This window comes from Opisthocomus hoazin, chromosome 4 (assembly GCF_030867145.1).
Source record: "Opisthocomus hoazin isolate bOpiHoa1 chromosome 4, bOpiHoa1.hap1, whole genome shotgun sequence".
Lineage (NCBI taxonomy): Eukaryota > Metazoa > Chordata > Aves > Opisthocomiformes > Opisthocomidae > Opisthocomus > Opisthocomus hoazin.
The window spans coordinates 66,593,819-66,607,884 of NC_134417.1; the positions used below are offsets into that span (position 1 = coordinate 66,593,819).

A 14,066-nucleotide genomic window follows, 5' to 3' on the forward strand; every position below is an offset into this window, starting at 1 on the left:
AATAGCAAACAAAACTTTTTCTTCACAGAAGCTCAGTTTTGCAAGATGCTGAGGTCATCTTGTAAAGCACAGGGTGACCTTGAATTCCATTGACTCAGTAATACTGATGCAAAGAGCACTCTAAAATCAGGTCAATATTTTCTTGTACACACATTATCCGCTGGTCTATAGAAGTAGGTATGCAACACACACATATGTATTTGCTCTGTTTCTATATATACACATATAAACACACACACTCAATATCATATATGAAAAATCAGGTTTTCATAGTCTGTTGATGACATTGCATCATTTCAAAACACCATAGAAGTAACGATTTTCCCACAAAATATCGATTACTTTCTGCCTACATAGTAGCACCCAGTTCTCCACTCTCACATGTTTGACACTAGGCACCTCTGGTAGCCTCTGTCCTTCCCTCTAAATAGTCAAAGTAAGGCAATGGACCTTATGGCATGTCCAGAGAAAAGCATGTGGCTTCTGCAGACCAGGGAGCTGGCAGCCCAAGCTCCACAGGACCCACACGCTCCTCTTGTAAACTATGAATGCTTTCCCTCAAAATTTCTCAATGATCTCCGCAAATTATTGTCACTTTTTGCCTTTCCCAGGTAAATTCCTGCCAAACCATTCACCACTTCATAGGGGAACAGCACAGCTGGTAGATGTAAAGGAAGTGGGACAAAGAAATTGCAAGTAGTGCTATTGGGAACTGTGAATTTGGTCCACACCAGGCATTTTATAAATAATAAAAAATCCCACCACCCTTTCTATCATTATCATTGGGGTTTGAACCTCTCTGCTCTCAAAATCCATTTGGAAGAAATAATGTGCACAGCTATAACTTTTGCCACCAGCAGCTGTTCTTTCCCCGTGGATAATAATATCATGGAGCTGATGATTTTTCTATTCAAGCTCATCGTTCCAAAGGAGCCTGGACCCATGTGTGGGAGAACCAGCAACAACACGTGGCCACCACAGCTGCCTCTTCCCCATTTTGGGACAGGTCTATCTGGGTTGTATGTACATCCCAGCAGACCCTGGCTGCTGGCACAGCTTGTAAGGGTAATTTAGCACCCAAATCCCTTGCATGAGATTTAGAGCTTGCAGCAGACAAATCACCTCTTCTCCCTCCTCAAGAACTGAGGGAGACCTGAGGGTGGTTTAATCCCACATCTGAAACACCACCACCCTGGACAGTGTTGTGCCAGCCTGCCCTTCACAGCTCTCATCCATCTCACCCCCTTCTTCTCTCTCTCTCTTCCACAACAGAGATTACAACCACTTCTGAACAGTGAGCTCAGCTTCTCCTTCGAACCTTTTCGCCCCACGTTGGCCTAGGTCCAAGTCAACAGCATGTGCAGTAGGCTCTTGCCAGTGCGTCTTGTTTTGGCTGAACAGGTTAGGTACCATTCACACCAGCAGCTGAGCCCACACTGGTGAAGGGACAGGTACCCTGCCAGGCAGAAGTGACAAGCCCATCCACTGGCACGGCTGCAGCCAGCTAGGGCCTGCGATCAGGTCTGAAGCACCAGTTTAGAGGCTCCTTGGGGCTGGTTCATGCTCCTGGAAAGTTTAGGAGCATGTTCTGGTTGGCAGCATGTCTGACCATAAACAAACACTGACTCAAATCTTGCTGGTCTGTATGCAAGTTTTGCAATAATAGTTTATGCATCTGACTGGAAATACAGTTTCAAGTTTACACAGGCGCTGGGGTCATAGTGAGCTGGGCAACACCATTTTGAAGTTTTTTGACTCTTAAAAAAACAGAGCTAAGTGCAGCATCCTAAATCCACTCATTGCTTACTCAATGTACTTGCATTTACAGAATTTCAGTCCTCACCAGGTGCCCATCTGTCCTGTGACTGCAACTGAAAACGACATGGAAATGGTGCTGTGGGAAACAGCATTCAAAGCTGCTGCTTGAGAGTCAAGAGAGACACAGCAGTATGCCCGAGACTGTGGTTTTCTTGACTTTAGATGAGCTAAGCTGCCTCCTCATGGACAAAGCAAGGTGATCCCACTCCCTCTCTATGTTTACACTCAGTCTGTTGGGCCTTTCCCTTAGATCCTTAATGAAGCATCTAAGCTGTTTTCCCTTTGCTCTGCAGAAGAATCAAGGGGCTAGTGGGTTAGCTTTAATGGTATGAATGATCCCACATGTTTGGGACCATATTTTACATGTGACTGGGAAGAGAATAACTTGGTTAATCAATGCATCAAGGTCCTTTGCTTGATTAAACTCCTATTTGCCTCCAGGCTGTTTTGCAGCAAGTTTTATCACAGAAAATTAAGCAATGTGTTCTGCAGTTCCCACGAGTATTCAAGTTATCCTTTGGCATACTGGACACTGCCACTGAGAAGCAGAGCTAGCAGTGAGGTGAAATACGTCCATCCAGCTCCCGCTCCTGCTGCATGATACACCCCAAAGCAGGCAAGGGAGGAGAGAAGTCCCTCCTCCCAAGCTGGTGCAGGGTGGCACGCAGATGCTCCCCGGCATGGAGAAGACCCCTGCCATGGAGAACCCCCCACCGGGGTGCCAGGGAGCCGAGCGTGAAGAGTTAACGGCAGGGAAGGCAGGAGGGGCCACCCTGGAACAAAGAGGTGGGAAGCAGAACATGCCTTCGAGCCCCAGGGGCTGAGCAATTACATTTGGCAGTGCTCTTCTGAGGCGGCTTTTTTTCTTGCTGCCCTGGGAATACAGTAAGAGCTGCCTGTTATGAAAATATCAGATAAGAATTCCATGTAATTTCCAGCCCCTGAACAAGTGAACAACCTAAGATAAGTGTTTCCTCAGGCTTATATTTGATTTCTGTGGAAATCCATATGTGCTTGAAGGCCACCCACGTCACACCAGTGCATACCTGTTGTTAAGCTGATATTTTGTATGAAAGCAAAGGGATAAATCCTTCATTTCACACGCGGGTGCCAGCTGGGTATTACAAGCAGCCCCTCTGCAGCTGGCTGTTGTGCACCGCAGCCGGTCACCCAGCCAGACTGGCACAGCCAACCGGCCATGCTCGGTGGGACCCGCCAGCACCTCTCCTCCCTGCTGCCTGCCACATGCTCCACACAGCCAGCTCCCACCTCACCTGAGAAGCACCTGGAGGGGTGGAGGCAGCCCTGCTGCCATTGCAAGGGGAAGGGGAGCAGGGTGGCCATAACCGGACTGGGAGATGCTCTCGACGAACCCCTGCCTCCCACCATGGGAAGGGGAAAAGGAGGAAAAGGGAGAGAGACTTAAAACCTGAATATTAAAACAGCTTTACTAATAACACTAATAATACTGCTAATATTAATAACAAGAGAAACAAGGCCAAATATCCCAGACCGACACGGAGTTTCCCAGAGTTGGGTGCCGGGCGCTGGCGTCCCACCAGCAGCTGCCAGGCAGCACCGGGAAGTCCCGGACTGGACTCAGAAGTGGGCAGGAACTGGGCTCAGGAATGCACGGATCGGGATCTGGATCAGGATCACAGGCTGGACAATGAGCAGGGTCCTCTTCAGCAGGCGGCCATGGATGAAGAGAGTGAGACCCTCGTGACCCCCCAGCTTTAAGCTGAGCACGGCGTGCATGGTGTGGAATAGCGCCTTGGTCAGTGTCGGTCACCTGTCCTGTCCTCCCCTCCCTGCGAGCACAACCCTTCATGACTCCTCACTGGTGGGACCTAAGAGGTCTGTCAGTGACCTTGGCTGCTACGGTAATAATTATAAACAGGGGCCTTTTTCTGCCTTCCGTTCCTCCAGTTAGCTCAGTAAAACTATAAACTTGCAGTGTCATCAGCTTTGGAGCGGACACTGTCTGTAAAATACACAGCCAGCTTCAGAAAAATGCAGTTATTTAGAAGAACTTAGCTGTAAGAAAAAATCACTAAAAGAGAATTGGTTCTGTTCTAACCAGAACCACAACTGTTTGTTAACCTATAGTTTTAATTTGACATCCTGGTTTTGAAGACCAAGTAACATATACAAAAAAAATGACAGCTTCATTATTGCCCACTACCCTTCCATACAGAGAAACATGCATTCACTCATTCAGGGCCCTGCTGTTAGCTAAAAAATAACATCACAGTCTGCAGAACAAAGGGCAAACTGAGGCTGGCTGTATTTTTTTTGGAAGAAGTTGGAAGGGATATGGAAACATATCTCCTGGCTTCACATCTTACCTGAAGAGACCAATCCATACAGGTGACAACACGATGCTTTGACCAGTGCTCATCGTAAAACTGACGGTTAAAGGAAAGGTTGGCTCCTGCTTGAACATCTCTGTGAATTCAAACAAAGTGACACTTTTTGAAGAACCAGCATTCAAATGCTGTGAAAAGCAATGCAGAAGTTTCTGACTACTGCTTCTCAAGTCTCTGCCCAGCCTGAGGAAGTCTGCCACCTTGATTTAATTGCTCTCATTGCCTTGCTGAGAGTAACAAACCTGCACCAAGGAACAGATTTTATGTATGTTTCACAAAACTACATTTCTTAACTTCCCACTGCCTTCATGACTCTTCTGGGTCACCCTGGGCCACCTCTGTCACCTTTGTCTCTCAGGATCAAAACTAGCCCCGGGGTCCAGCTCCCCCTTTCCTGGATCTTCATCTCCAAGCTATAACCAAAGCTCTGTTATTTTCGATTCCTGAAATCTTAAAGTTACAGCACCTCCTCCCAGCATCGGAGACGGCGGATGCCTTCTGGCACAATTAGGATGGACTGAAGCGCAGTGCTGGTCCAACGCTGCCACACTGCTACTTTTAGCTGGTCACAGGGATGATGCTCTATAGTAGCTTCCAGTAAGTAACTTCAGTGCTACACAGCTACTGATTTGCCATGAGGCTTCAACGGATACACAGCTGTTGAGATCTAAATACTTCCCCTCATACTAACAAGTTTTGCTTCTTCTACTCCCCTATCAATTGCTGAATACACAACCTGTCAGCTCTCGTTTTAGGCTTTTAGAGTCCAAACGCTTTGGGAGATCATCGTTTTCATCCACACAATGCATAGCACAGTGGGATCCATTACAGACCTGAGGCAGTAGCAGAATATAAACAACAGCAATTTGAATTTGTAAAATATGATACAAACACACTGGAACATACACATGCATGTCTATATAGGCAAGTTCAATTCATGAATTCAATTATGAATGTTTTTCTTCAGAATTTGAAATTTCATCCCCAAAAAAACCAAAAAATTAAACCAACTGCATAATTCATCAAAGAAAAAAGTCCAGAGCAATAAAGCATGAAGCTATTTTACAAAATAATTTAGGCTAACAAAGTAACCCAGGTCTTCACGGAGAGGTTTTAAACTTTTTGTAACTGTAAAAATGTTTAGTTTAGTTTTTAAATTAAGGCTTCCTGTCATTGGAATTATTTTTATAAAGGTTATTTTACAAAAGCAAACAAACCCCAAACTGACCCATCCTTCTCTTCTACATCTCTGCCACTGTAGTCAAAGAAGATGTCTGAATCTTCAGCCAAAGCTCGCTCAATTACACGTATTGTCCGGTCAAAAAATATCAGGAATTCCTCTGAATGGAGAACTTGCTGTTTTTCTTCTTCTGTCAGTTCTCTAGGAGGAGCTTGGAAAATGAAAAAATGTAGTTAAGAGTATGACATTTCGCCCCTTTCCCAATGAATTAACATCTTCAGTGGGCTTCTTTTGACATGAAAGCTTGCCGTAGCAATGTCAGGACAGAAATCCAAGCTTTACTCTTAAAATCATGACTAAGAACTTCTTAGTATATCTAAACATACTCCTGTATATTCCCAGAATGCAGCATTTACATTGAAAAGATCCTATATCTTATATATTTATTATTCTGAAATGGAAAATACTTAAACCCCCCAAATTAAATAAACTCAGTGTTCCTATTTCAGGAAATAGCTGTGACTGACGTTTAGGCAATGCCTAACTCAAAAAACCAGAACACTTATGTAACAGGGGACCTGTCAGAGGAGCCAAAGAGAAAATAATCTTCTTAACTTGTACTACAGTTCTTTGTGTTAAAAGGGCTCACATAGTCTCCCCTTTCGCTTCTTCCCACTTCTCCTTGGTGTCACTGATAAATTCTATCCCCGCTTTAGAGCTTTTGTGAAGCAATGAAGTAAATAACCAAAGAAATCCTCTGAGGCAGCAAGATCAAAAGCAACTGACCAAACACCAGTTTCTTTAAGGCAGTTTTGTTCCTTGCAGAGGAATCCTAAGAGCCAGAGCAACAAATGCCACTGAGCTGTGGCCAAAGATGTCCTGGGAGGGGGTAAGAGTCGTCTTGGGCACGGGTCAGGATAGCCTGGCCCCCACAAGATGAAGTTGCTCCTTTACACGTAGGCAGAGATGCTAAACCCTTACTTCCAAACCAATATTTCCAGTATGGCCCTTCATTTGAAAAATACTGTCTTTGCAGGATGCGCCAATGCTATGTCTCCATTATTTTAATGACTTGTTGGTAAATTCCAACTCAAATGTGAGCATCAGAGGGAAAGGAAATTGGGATGCTGCTACCACTATGATGCAAAATTCTGTTCTCAATTACCCTAACAGGGTCATATTGATATTGTGGCAATTTTGTATATCAGTTATGCTTTTGCTCACGTGTGCTATTAAACCATCATTTTAGTTATATTTCAGAATAACTTGTATTTCAAAAAATGCCATTAGTATCTTCACAATTACACCAGACCAACCCTGCAACTAGCTTCAATTCCCAGCATGAAAAGCTCTGTTGACATCACAGGAATTATGCTAACACAGAATTTTGTTCCAAATTTATAACTAGATAGACAAAGAGCATATCATAAACAGATTTATTGCAAAATTAGAGAGACTCGTACTTGAACTGTCCACCAAAGGTCTCTCTCATTGGCTTTATACTACAGATTTGAGGTGTTTACTTGTGAAAATGACCTTGCAGTCTCCCTAGGCTTTGGGTTAAAATGCCAGCACCTAAAAAAGGATAATTCAGCACAGTGCCTCAGAGAACAGCCGGTACACATCGAAGTTTAACTCCCAGCCCTGTCATACGTATCTTAATGTTTATTTAAACAATGGGCAACAGAGTTTAATGCTGCAGTTTGAAATTATATTCCAGTTGCTGTGCCATGCCACACAGCTTCTTTCAGCTGTCAGGGAGACGTAGCCCTCGCTCGCCGTCTGATTTTCCTGTGGTTCACATCGGATTTGTGAGCTCCGGTGCCCAAGCAGGAGCCCCCGCCAGCCCCAGGGGCAGGGATGGATTGAAAGGCGTGACAGCAGGCAGGAGTGGTGACAGGGTCAGCGTTACCGCAGCACTCAGCTCCCCCAGTTCTCAGGTGGTCTCAGACCACTGCCTGTGGTCAGGAGAGGCTGTTATCACCAAGCTTAGGTTTGCCTCAACCGGTCAAAGCGTTAGCTCTGAAAGACAAAATCTCTGTGCTACACCTGGGTTAAATATAGAGAGGGTAGGAAAAGCGCAGAAGGCGGAGGAGCAATTTGGCCCTCAGGAGACAAAGCAGCTAAGAAGTTAGAAACTTTAGCCTTTGATGATCTCCTATGGCCTTGGCTCTCTGCCTCCTACCGCTGGGTTAGTGGTCCCTGTGGAGCTCCACACATCCAAAGAATATCTGTGTCCCCCCGCACGGTCCCCCTGAGTAGCAGAGCAACAATTACTAAGGCAGGAGCACAATTTGCCTCTAAGTGCTTTAGACAGAAGCAATGCATGTGAAAAAAAAGAATGACTAGCAAAAGGTACAGGTTGACCTATTGCAGCATCCGCTGCTGAATAGCAATTGGCACTAAGGGAACTCATCTGGCAAGGAAGCCTGTAATGAGGCAATGTCCCACTGTCACCACTAAAGCATTGCTTTCCGAGAATCAAAGACAACAAGCATGACCATGCAGCAAAACGGCATGAAAGGGGAGAAAATAACTGCAAAGGCAACTGGAAAACTCATTTTAAACTGCTCCAAATGGTAAAAATTATTTGCTAAATCAAATCCTCTCTACAGCCTGGAAATATAAATTTATTACTCGGCCATTTGCCGACTATAACTGGCAAAAAAAATACAACCAAAAATCAATAGCAAGGGAAAAGGAAAAAAAAAAACAGCTTGGGAGCTGTGGGGTGTTCACAAGCAAAGGAGACACACATGATTGCAGTTCTACCTCAGCAAAATCTCCCTTGCAGTTAGCAATGATCTGTGGGAGGCCAGCAGTCTATTAAACCCTCTTCGGCATCAGAAACACCTTGGCTAAAGTTTGTAGGGCATAAATCAGCTTACCTCATTCATCTGACTGACACACCAGATGCCCCCTGGCGATATGAAGCTTCATATTTTAACCTTATTTTCATCTTTCATTCAGCTGCCTCTGAAGTTTTATTTGAGGCAATCTCTTCTTACAAGAATGTTAACATCATTACTTTTTCCAGTGTAAAACATTGCTGCAGCTACTGCAAATACACGAAGTGCAAGCAAAAAAACCAAAACAGACAGGCTTGTTCTTTCAAATATGAAGATTTTCTAACCATTTATCTTTCAGAGCCACATCCATTTTCCCCTTGCTCCTTCTCCCTGTCTGTCCATTACCTCGAATAAAATAAAAAGAATCTATGTAATTTTCTGCAATTTTTCTTCCTATCTGGGAGCTTACAGTTACTTTGATCTCAGCTTTCAGGAGACACAAGGCTCTCTTGAAGGAAAACTCTGAGAAACATAAGTAGCTGATCAAAGTATTTTTTGTTTTGTTTTGTCACAGAGACCTATGTGATGTGACAATATCTTCAGAAATTCCCTGTAAGAGTACAGCATTTGCCTTCAAGTATCTGCTGTCCCTGGCGCAGAAACCAAACAAACCACATCTATCTAACCTTCCGTGTCTAACAAAGCCTAGTGCGATGCTTAGCTTACCAGTGCTAAAAGTTACGTGCTTATTGCCTGGAGTGCAATGAAAGCTCCTGCAAAGGAAGACCCATACTTTGCTCTTGTTTCTGTACCACAGCTTCATAATAAACTATTGTGCCAGTGCTCTGCTTCCCACCTGGAGGAGCCGAACCCATCTTTGGCCCCGTGCAGCTCACAGCAGGAGCACCCATGGTGCTGCCACCAAGCTCTGCCTAACAGGGCCACCGGGCATCCCCTCTGCCCACAGACCCACGGAAACATCAATGGGATCGCGCACCCGCAATAGCAGAGTGCTGTCTGGGTGACTCTGGGCTTCTGAGGTTAACAGCATGTATCAAAGACGCCCTGTACTCATGTTAATGTATAATACTATACAAACTACAATGGAATTTGCATTTAAAATGACAGCACCGTGCAGTTATATATGCACAGAGGACATCACAGGGGAAGAAAATGTGAGGTATATCCGTAATGAAAGACATAGTTCACTTGCGCGTGAGCAAAAAGGTCTAGAATGTGTAACAAAAATTGAACCTGACATGAAAGCAACAGATTTATTCAACACTTACTTCTGAAAAATAAGAGCAGTTTTTTAATTTCATATGTGATTTAACATGATCCCCACAAATACCATATTTCACATCACACCCTTTGTCCGCAAATTTCTTCGGACAAAACAAAACAAATTATGTGAAAAGAATTCCTTAGATCTTTTGGAACTAAGATCAAAAATGCTGCAGACTTGTTCTTATCTGGCAGAAGCAGGTTTGTAGTAAATATAATAAAAATAGTTGTGATAACAGTGCAGGATTAAATTCACAAATATTTAAAAGCCAGGAACTGAGTCTTCTCCCAAAGGAGGCAAAAAGATGTTTATTAAAAAAAAACAAAACAGAAAGAAGACCCATATTTAAATAAGTATAATAGAATACAAAAAGTATTCTCCTGAAACCTAAGAAATTGTAAAAACCTGACAAAAGAAATGAAGTCCCTTAAAGGCAAAAAAGAACAAAAGAACAGAAAAAGTGAATGAAAGAAAGGGAGAACTAAAAAAAAAGTAAAGCAGGAAGCAGCCTTGTTATGAGTCCAGAGATATAACGAGAGACAGAAGGAGATTAGTAAAACTCTTTTAAGAGCCATATTACTCCTTTCAGCGTGTATTTAAACCCATGTGCTGGCGACCGAGGATGGTAGAAATGTACAGCGTGAGAACTGCAAGGTGCTAAGGGGCTCTCGGCAGCTTTAAGTCCTTGTCTGCTGATAGCCTGCCATCCCTTTGTTCTTTCTTGTGCTTCTCACTTGCACACCAGGCTCAATATGTACCATAACCTGACTTAATATGGGTCATACCCTGGTTGTGTTGGGTTTAAAACGCAAGTCCCTGCATGGCACAATTGCTGCAGGTGTAAAGGGAGATTTCAAGGTGTGTGCAGGGAGTTTTCAGTTCTGGAGTAGCTGGGTGCAGAGCCTTAGATTCGAATGTGTGCCAGGCAGGGCTGCTGCCACTGATCGTGCTTCTCCAGGGGCCATGCTGAGCACCATCCCTGAGCGCAACTGAGCTGGATGGGTCAGCACACCCGGGCTCACCACGGTGTCAGCGGCAGCGAAACCGTGGTGCTACAGGCTGTTACAAACCTCAGAGATCACAGGGGCAAAGCCAGCAGCCTTGTCCTGCTTCTTCGATACTGATGCCTGAGGTTTCGAGAGCTAAACCATCTCCCCCACTGCAGCCTGCTGCGTGGACAACCCGAGCCGCATGCACAGGGCCAGGGCAAGAGCAGGGCACGGCAGGTCTTTGAAGCTGCAGATCCCGGCCTCCCTCATCGCAGCCTTTCATGCAAGTTTCTGTGGATATATCCACGGCTTCAGATAAACGCAGGTTGAGGCCCACTTTCAAGACCCAGCCCATCCTGCTGCTCGTGTGGTTTCCACTGATACAAAGAGGCACCTTAGGTGGAGCTCCGGAGCGCTCTGGTGGTGGGAAGCCCCAGCCCACTTGATGCCACAGTCTGGGACCGTCTCTTGTTTACGTGGTCAGAGAGGCTGGGAACAGGCAGAGGCCAGCCCAGTTCACCATCAGGTACCCCACACTTGGCTCTTCCAAGAACGATGGGGAGACCGTGAGACATAGGTGACAACAGGCAGCCCCGTAGAAGAAACACAAGGGGATCCCAAGGCTTTACATGCTTCAAACAGTCAACACTCCAGGGCTTCACCTCCCACTCCAGAAACGCTCTGGGGAGCTGAAGCTGCTCCTCTGCCCTGAGCACATGGCATTGAAACGCCGCATGAGGTGTTGTGCCAGACAGGCTGCTGGATTGCAGGTGCAGTGTGTGCCTTACGGTGATGCTGAGACAGGTCCAGAAATAGGGTCAGACCCTGCAAACAGCCGTGACTGCTGAATAATCCCCCCAAAGCCCACAGAGCAACTCTGGGGTGTGCAGGTGAAAGACAAGGAAATTAAGCATGCAATGAATGTCTGTAGAAATAAATAGGACTACCTATAAACACAGAGGGGAAAAAAAATTGCATTTCCTCTTAAAACACCATTTTAAAAATAGAGCACTCCTGTCCTGTTGGCTTGGGGAGAGGGAGACTGAACAGACTGGATCCAAGCTTTATTTTTCATCCTGACCTATTTCTGAGTTATATTCATGAAAAAATTGTCTGCCTTTCTCTCCCTGCACTTCTCTCTGCCATTGTTTTTTTTCTTACACTCCTATAACTCAAAAAAGGCCATGCTGATTTTTTTTGATCTGTTAAAAAATGTGCTCCCTGAGCTGAAACCAAATTTCAGCCCAGAGCAAATTTTTACGGCTGGGTTATAAATCCCTGAAAAACAGGATTCATAATGGAAGTGCTGACACAGCCTTAACTACTATATAGCAGTGTGAATGGCGCCACTATAATATCTATTAGAGATTCTTTAAAAAGTTTGCAAAATATTGTCTTGCCTTGCAGAGAAAAAGAAGCCAGAGTACTTAATGCCAACATAAACATGCTTTTAACCCATTATGTGCTAATTTGCAGAAAAGCTATTAATTCTGAGTAGGCACACAGAGTGCAGCACCAACAGGAAATGTTCTTCTAAACTTCTGTTTGACTTGTAACATGGTTTTAATCACTTCCATGAAACACAAACGATGGCTTCAAACTCTGAATATTGCTCAGAACATGAGAAGGGTGATTACAACAGAGAGGAAAACAGGATTTTGTTGGTGAAAGGGCTAAAGCCAACAGCGAGAGAATGATACCGAACGCTAAAAATGGGACTCCGTTCCCTGTCAATCTGGGGACGACTGCTTCATGCAATCCACAGCATTTAATGCCAGCCACCAGCACACCACTGTCTTATCCGTCACAACACATACTGCAGGTCAAGTTCGCTTTCTGTCAGGCAACGAGCAAGTTTTCTTCTCCCTTGAACCCAGTCAAGTGTTAGCACCTCACAAAGCCGGTTCTGCTAAAACAAGCCGTGCCTTGCTTTTACAGCCTGCAGTTTGTGTGTCTGAGACTAGTGCTAAACCAGCCCGGTTGATCTACTGTTTCTGGGGGTTCTGCTAGGCAGAGAAAGGGAGCACTGCCCCGAGACTAAAACACAATAAAGACATAAAAGGTGTTGGCAGTGGCACTCGATCAGCACAGTATATAAAAGGCTAATTTGAAAGCCCACAAAAAACCAAAATAAATCAGTTCAGAAATGTATTTAGATACTTTACTTCTTCATTTCATGCAGGACTTTGTGCTTTCTCTCCTGGTATAAGTGCTAGCATTATTTTACATGGAAATAAATGGAGGTGGGATCAGCTGTAAGCTGCATACTAGAGGGGCATTCAGCAACTCAGGACAGTGCATAAGTGCAGTGATATAATATTTTATGGCTTCCTGTTATCATCAGCAAAAGCGATACTGCATTAGGTCCAGTGAATGCTAGAGCCCATATGTCAGCTGACCTCACAGTTTTGGCAGGAAGGATAATTTTAGGGAAAAAGTAAGCTTTTCTGTGTTGCCATGTTTCTTGCCGATGTCTTCAGCTCTGCCTCTGCAGACTCTTGTGTGACTCCTGTTGCTGCTGTCACCGCTGCTGCTGCTGCTGCCCTCTTCCCACAGTAGCGGTGGCTGGGGGCAGTGGGAGAAGCAGAAGGATGAGGAGGGGGAGGAGTGAGCTCACCGCTCCGTGTTTCTACAAGGACCTAATGAGCAACTGACACCGCAGGATTTATGGCATGGGTGATTTTTAGGATGCTCTTAAGAGGGAAGAAAGATCAATTTACAATCAAAACAGCATGACTGGTACTACCACTCACTTCAGCTTGTGAGGATAGTGAATGTGGGCACTATACACCACACAGGTTTTTTGGACACTGATGTAAATCATAACAGGCTCCCCTGGATGAGAAAGCAGCATCCACCGCTGTATTCACAGTTAACGATTTCACAGGCTTCTCTGTAAAATGACTCCATGTTTTTCCCACAATGAAATTACCTTGTGAAAAGCAAAGCCAAGGTCACAGAACCATCCTGATAACGATCACTACAGCAAGAAGTGGCTTAGACCCCACCTGAGGAAGTAAGTTACCTTTCAAGAGGGCAAACAGCATTGTGAACAGTCCTGGCGACGCAGAGCTAAGAAATGCTGGAGAAGAAACTCATTTCCTCTCACAATAGAGCTGCAGGTATTTCAGCTGCAGGGGTGAGCACTGACTGCTCAAAGTGACACACCAGAATAGCTAATACTCTAGTAAATTCCCAGATCAGGAAGACCAAATTTCACACCCCTCTTCTAATTGTGAAAGCTAGAATGGGCCCAAGAGAAGCAAACAAGAGACACCCAGCACTTCTACCATGTCCGGTGCTGACACTCACCACTGTGACACGTGTCTCTTTTCTGCACTGGAAAGAAGTAGTAACCTGAACTTCTGTCTCTTGTAACCCTGGAGAATGTCTCAATCCAGAGACATAGATTGAAGGGCTGGACCTGCCTGGCTTCAGCTTTGACCTTAAGTTCCCTGGATGCAGCTCCTACAAAAATTTTGATTTTGACAGTCAACATTTTCCAGTGAAATGGTTTTCTGTTGGAAGACTCCTGACCACCAGTGGGTTTAACCTTGCCGCTCTCAAGCAGGCAGACATTTACAGGCTCCAAGTACCTCTGAAGACCAACCAACTTTATGGAGCTGCTGGAATGAC

The 14,066-nt window shown here is 44.9% G+C and overlaps 1 protein-coding gene across 5 annotated transcripts in view; it reads right to left on the reverse strand.

The window, feature by feature from the left end:
- The window catches only part of DYNC1I1 (dynein cytoplasmic 1 intermediate chain 1), a 199,695-nt gene that overhangs the window by 74,850 nt on the left and 110,779 nt on the right, over window positions 1-14,066 (reverse strand). For all 5 annotated transcript variants that reach the window (XM_075419308.1, XM_075419310.1, XM_075419312.1 and 2 more), the window contains 2 exons: window positions 5,416-5,578; window positions 4,167-4,266 (listed from right to left, as the gene is read on the reverse strand). In XM_075419308.1, the coding sequence (XP_075275423.1) occupies window positions 4,167-4,266; window positions 5,416-5,578 (263 nt within the window). The remainder of the gene's footprint in view (window positions 1-4,166; window positions 4,267-5,415; window positions 5,579-14,066) is intronic.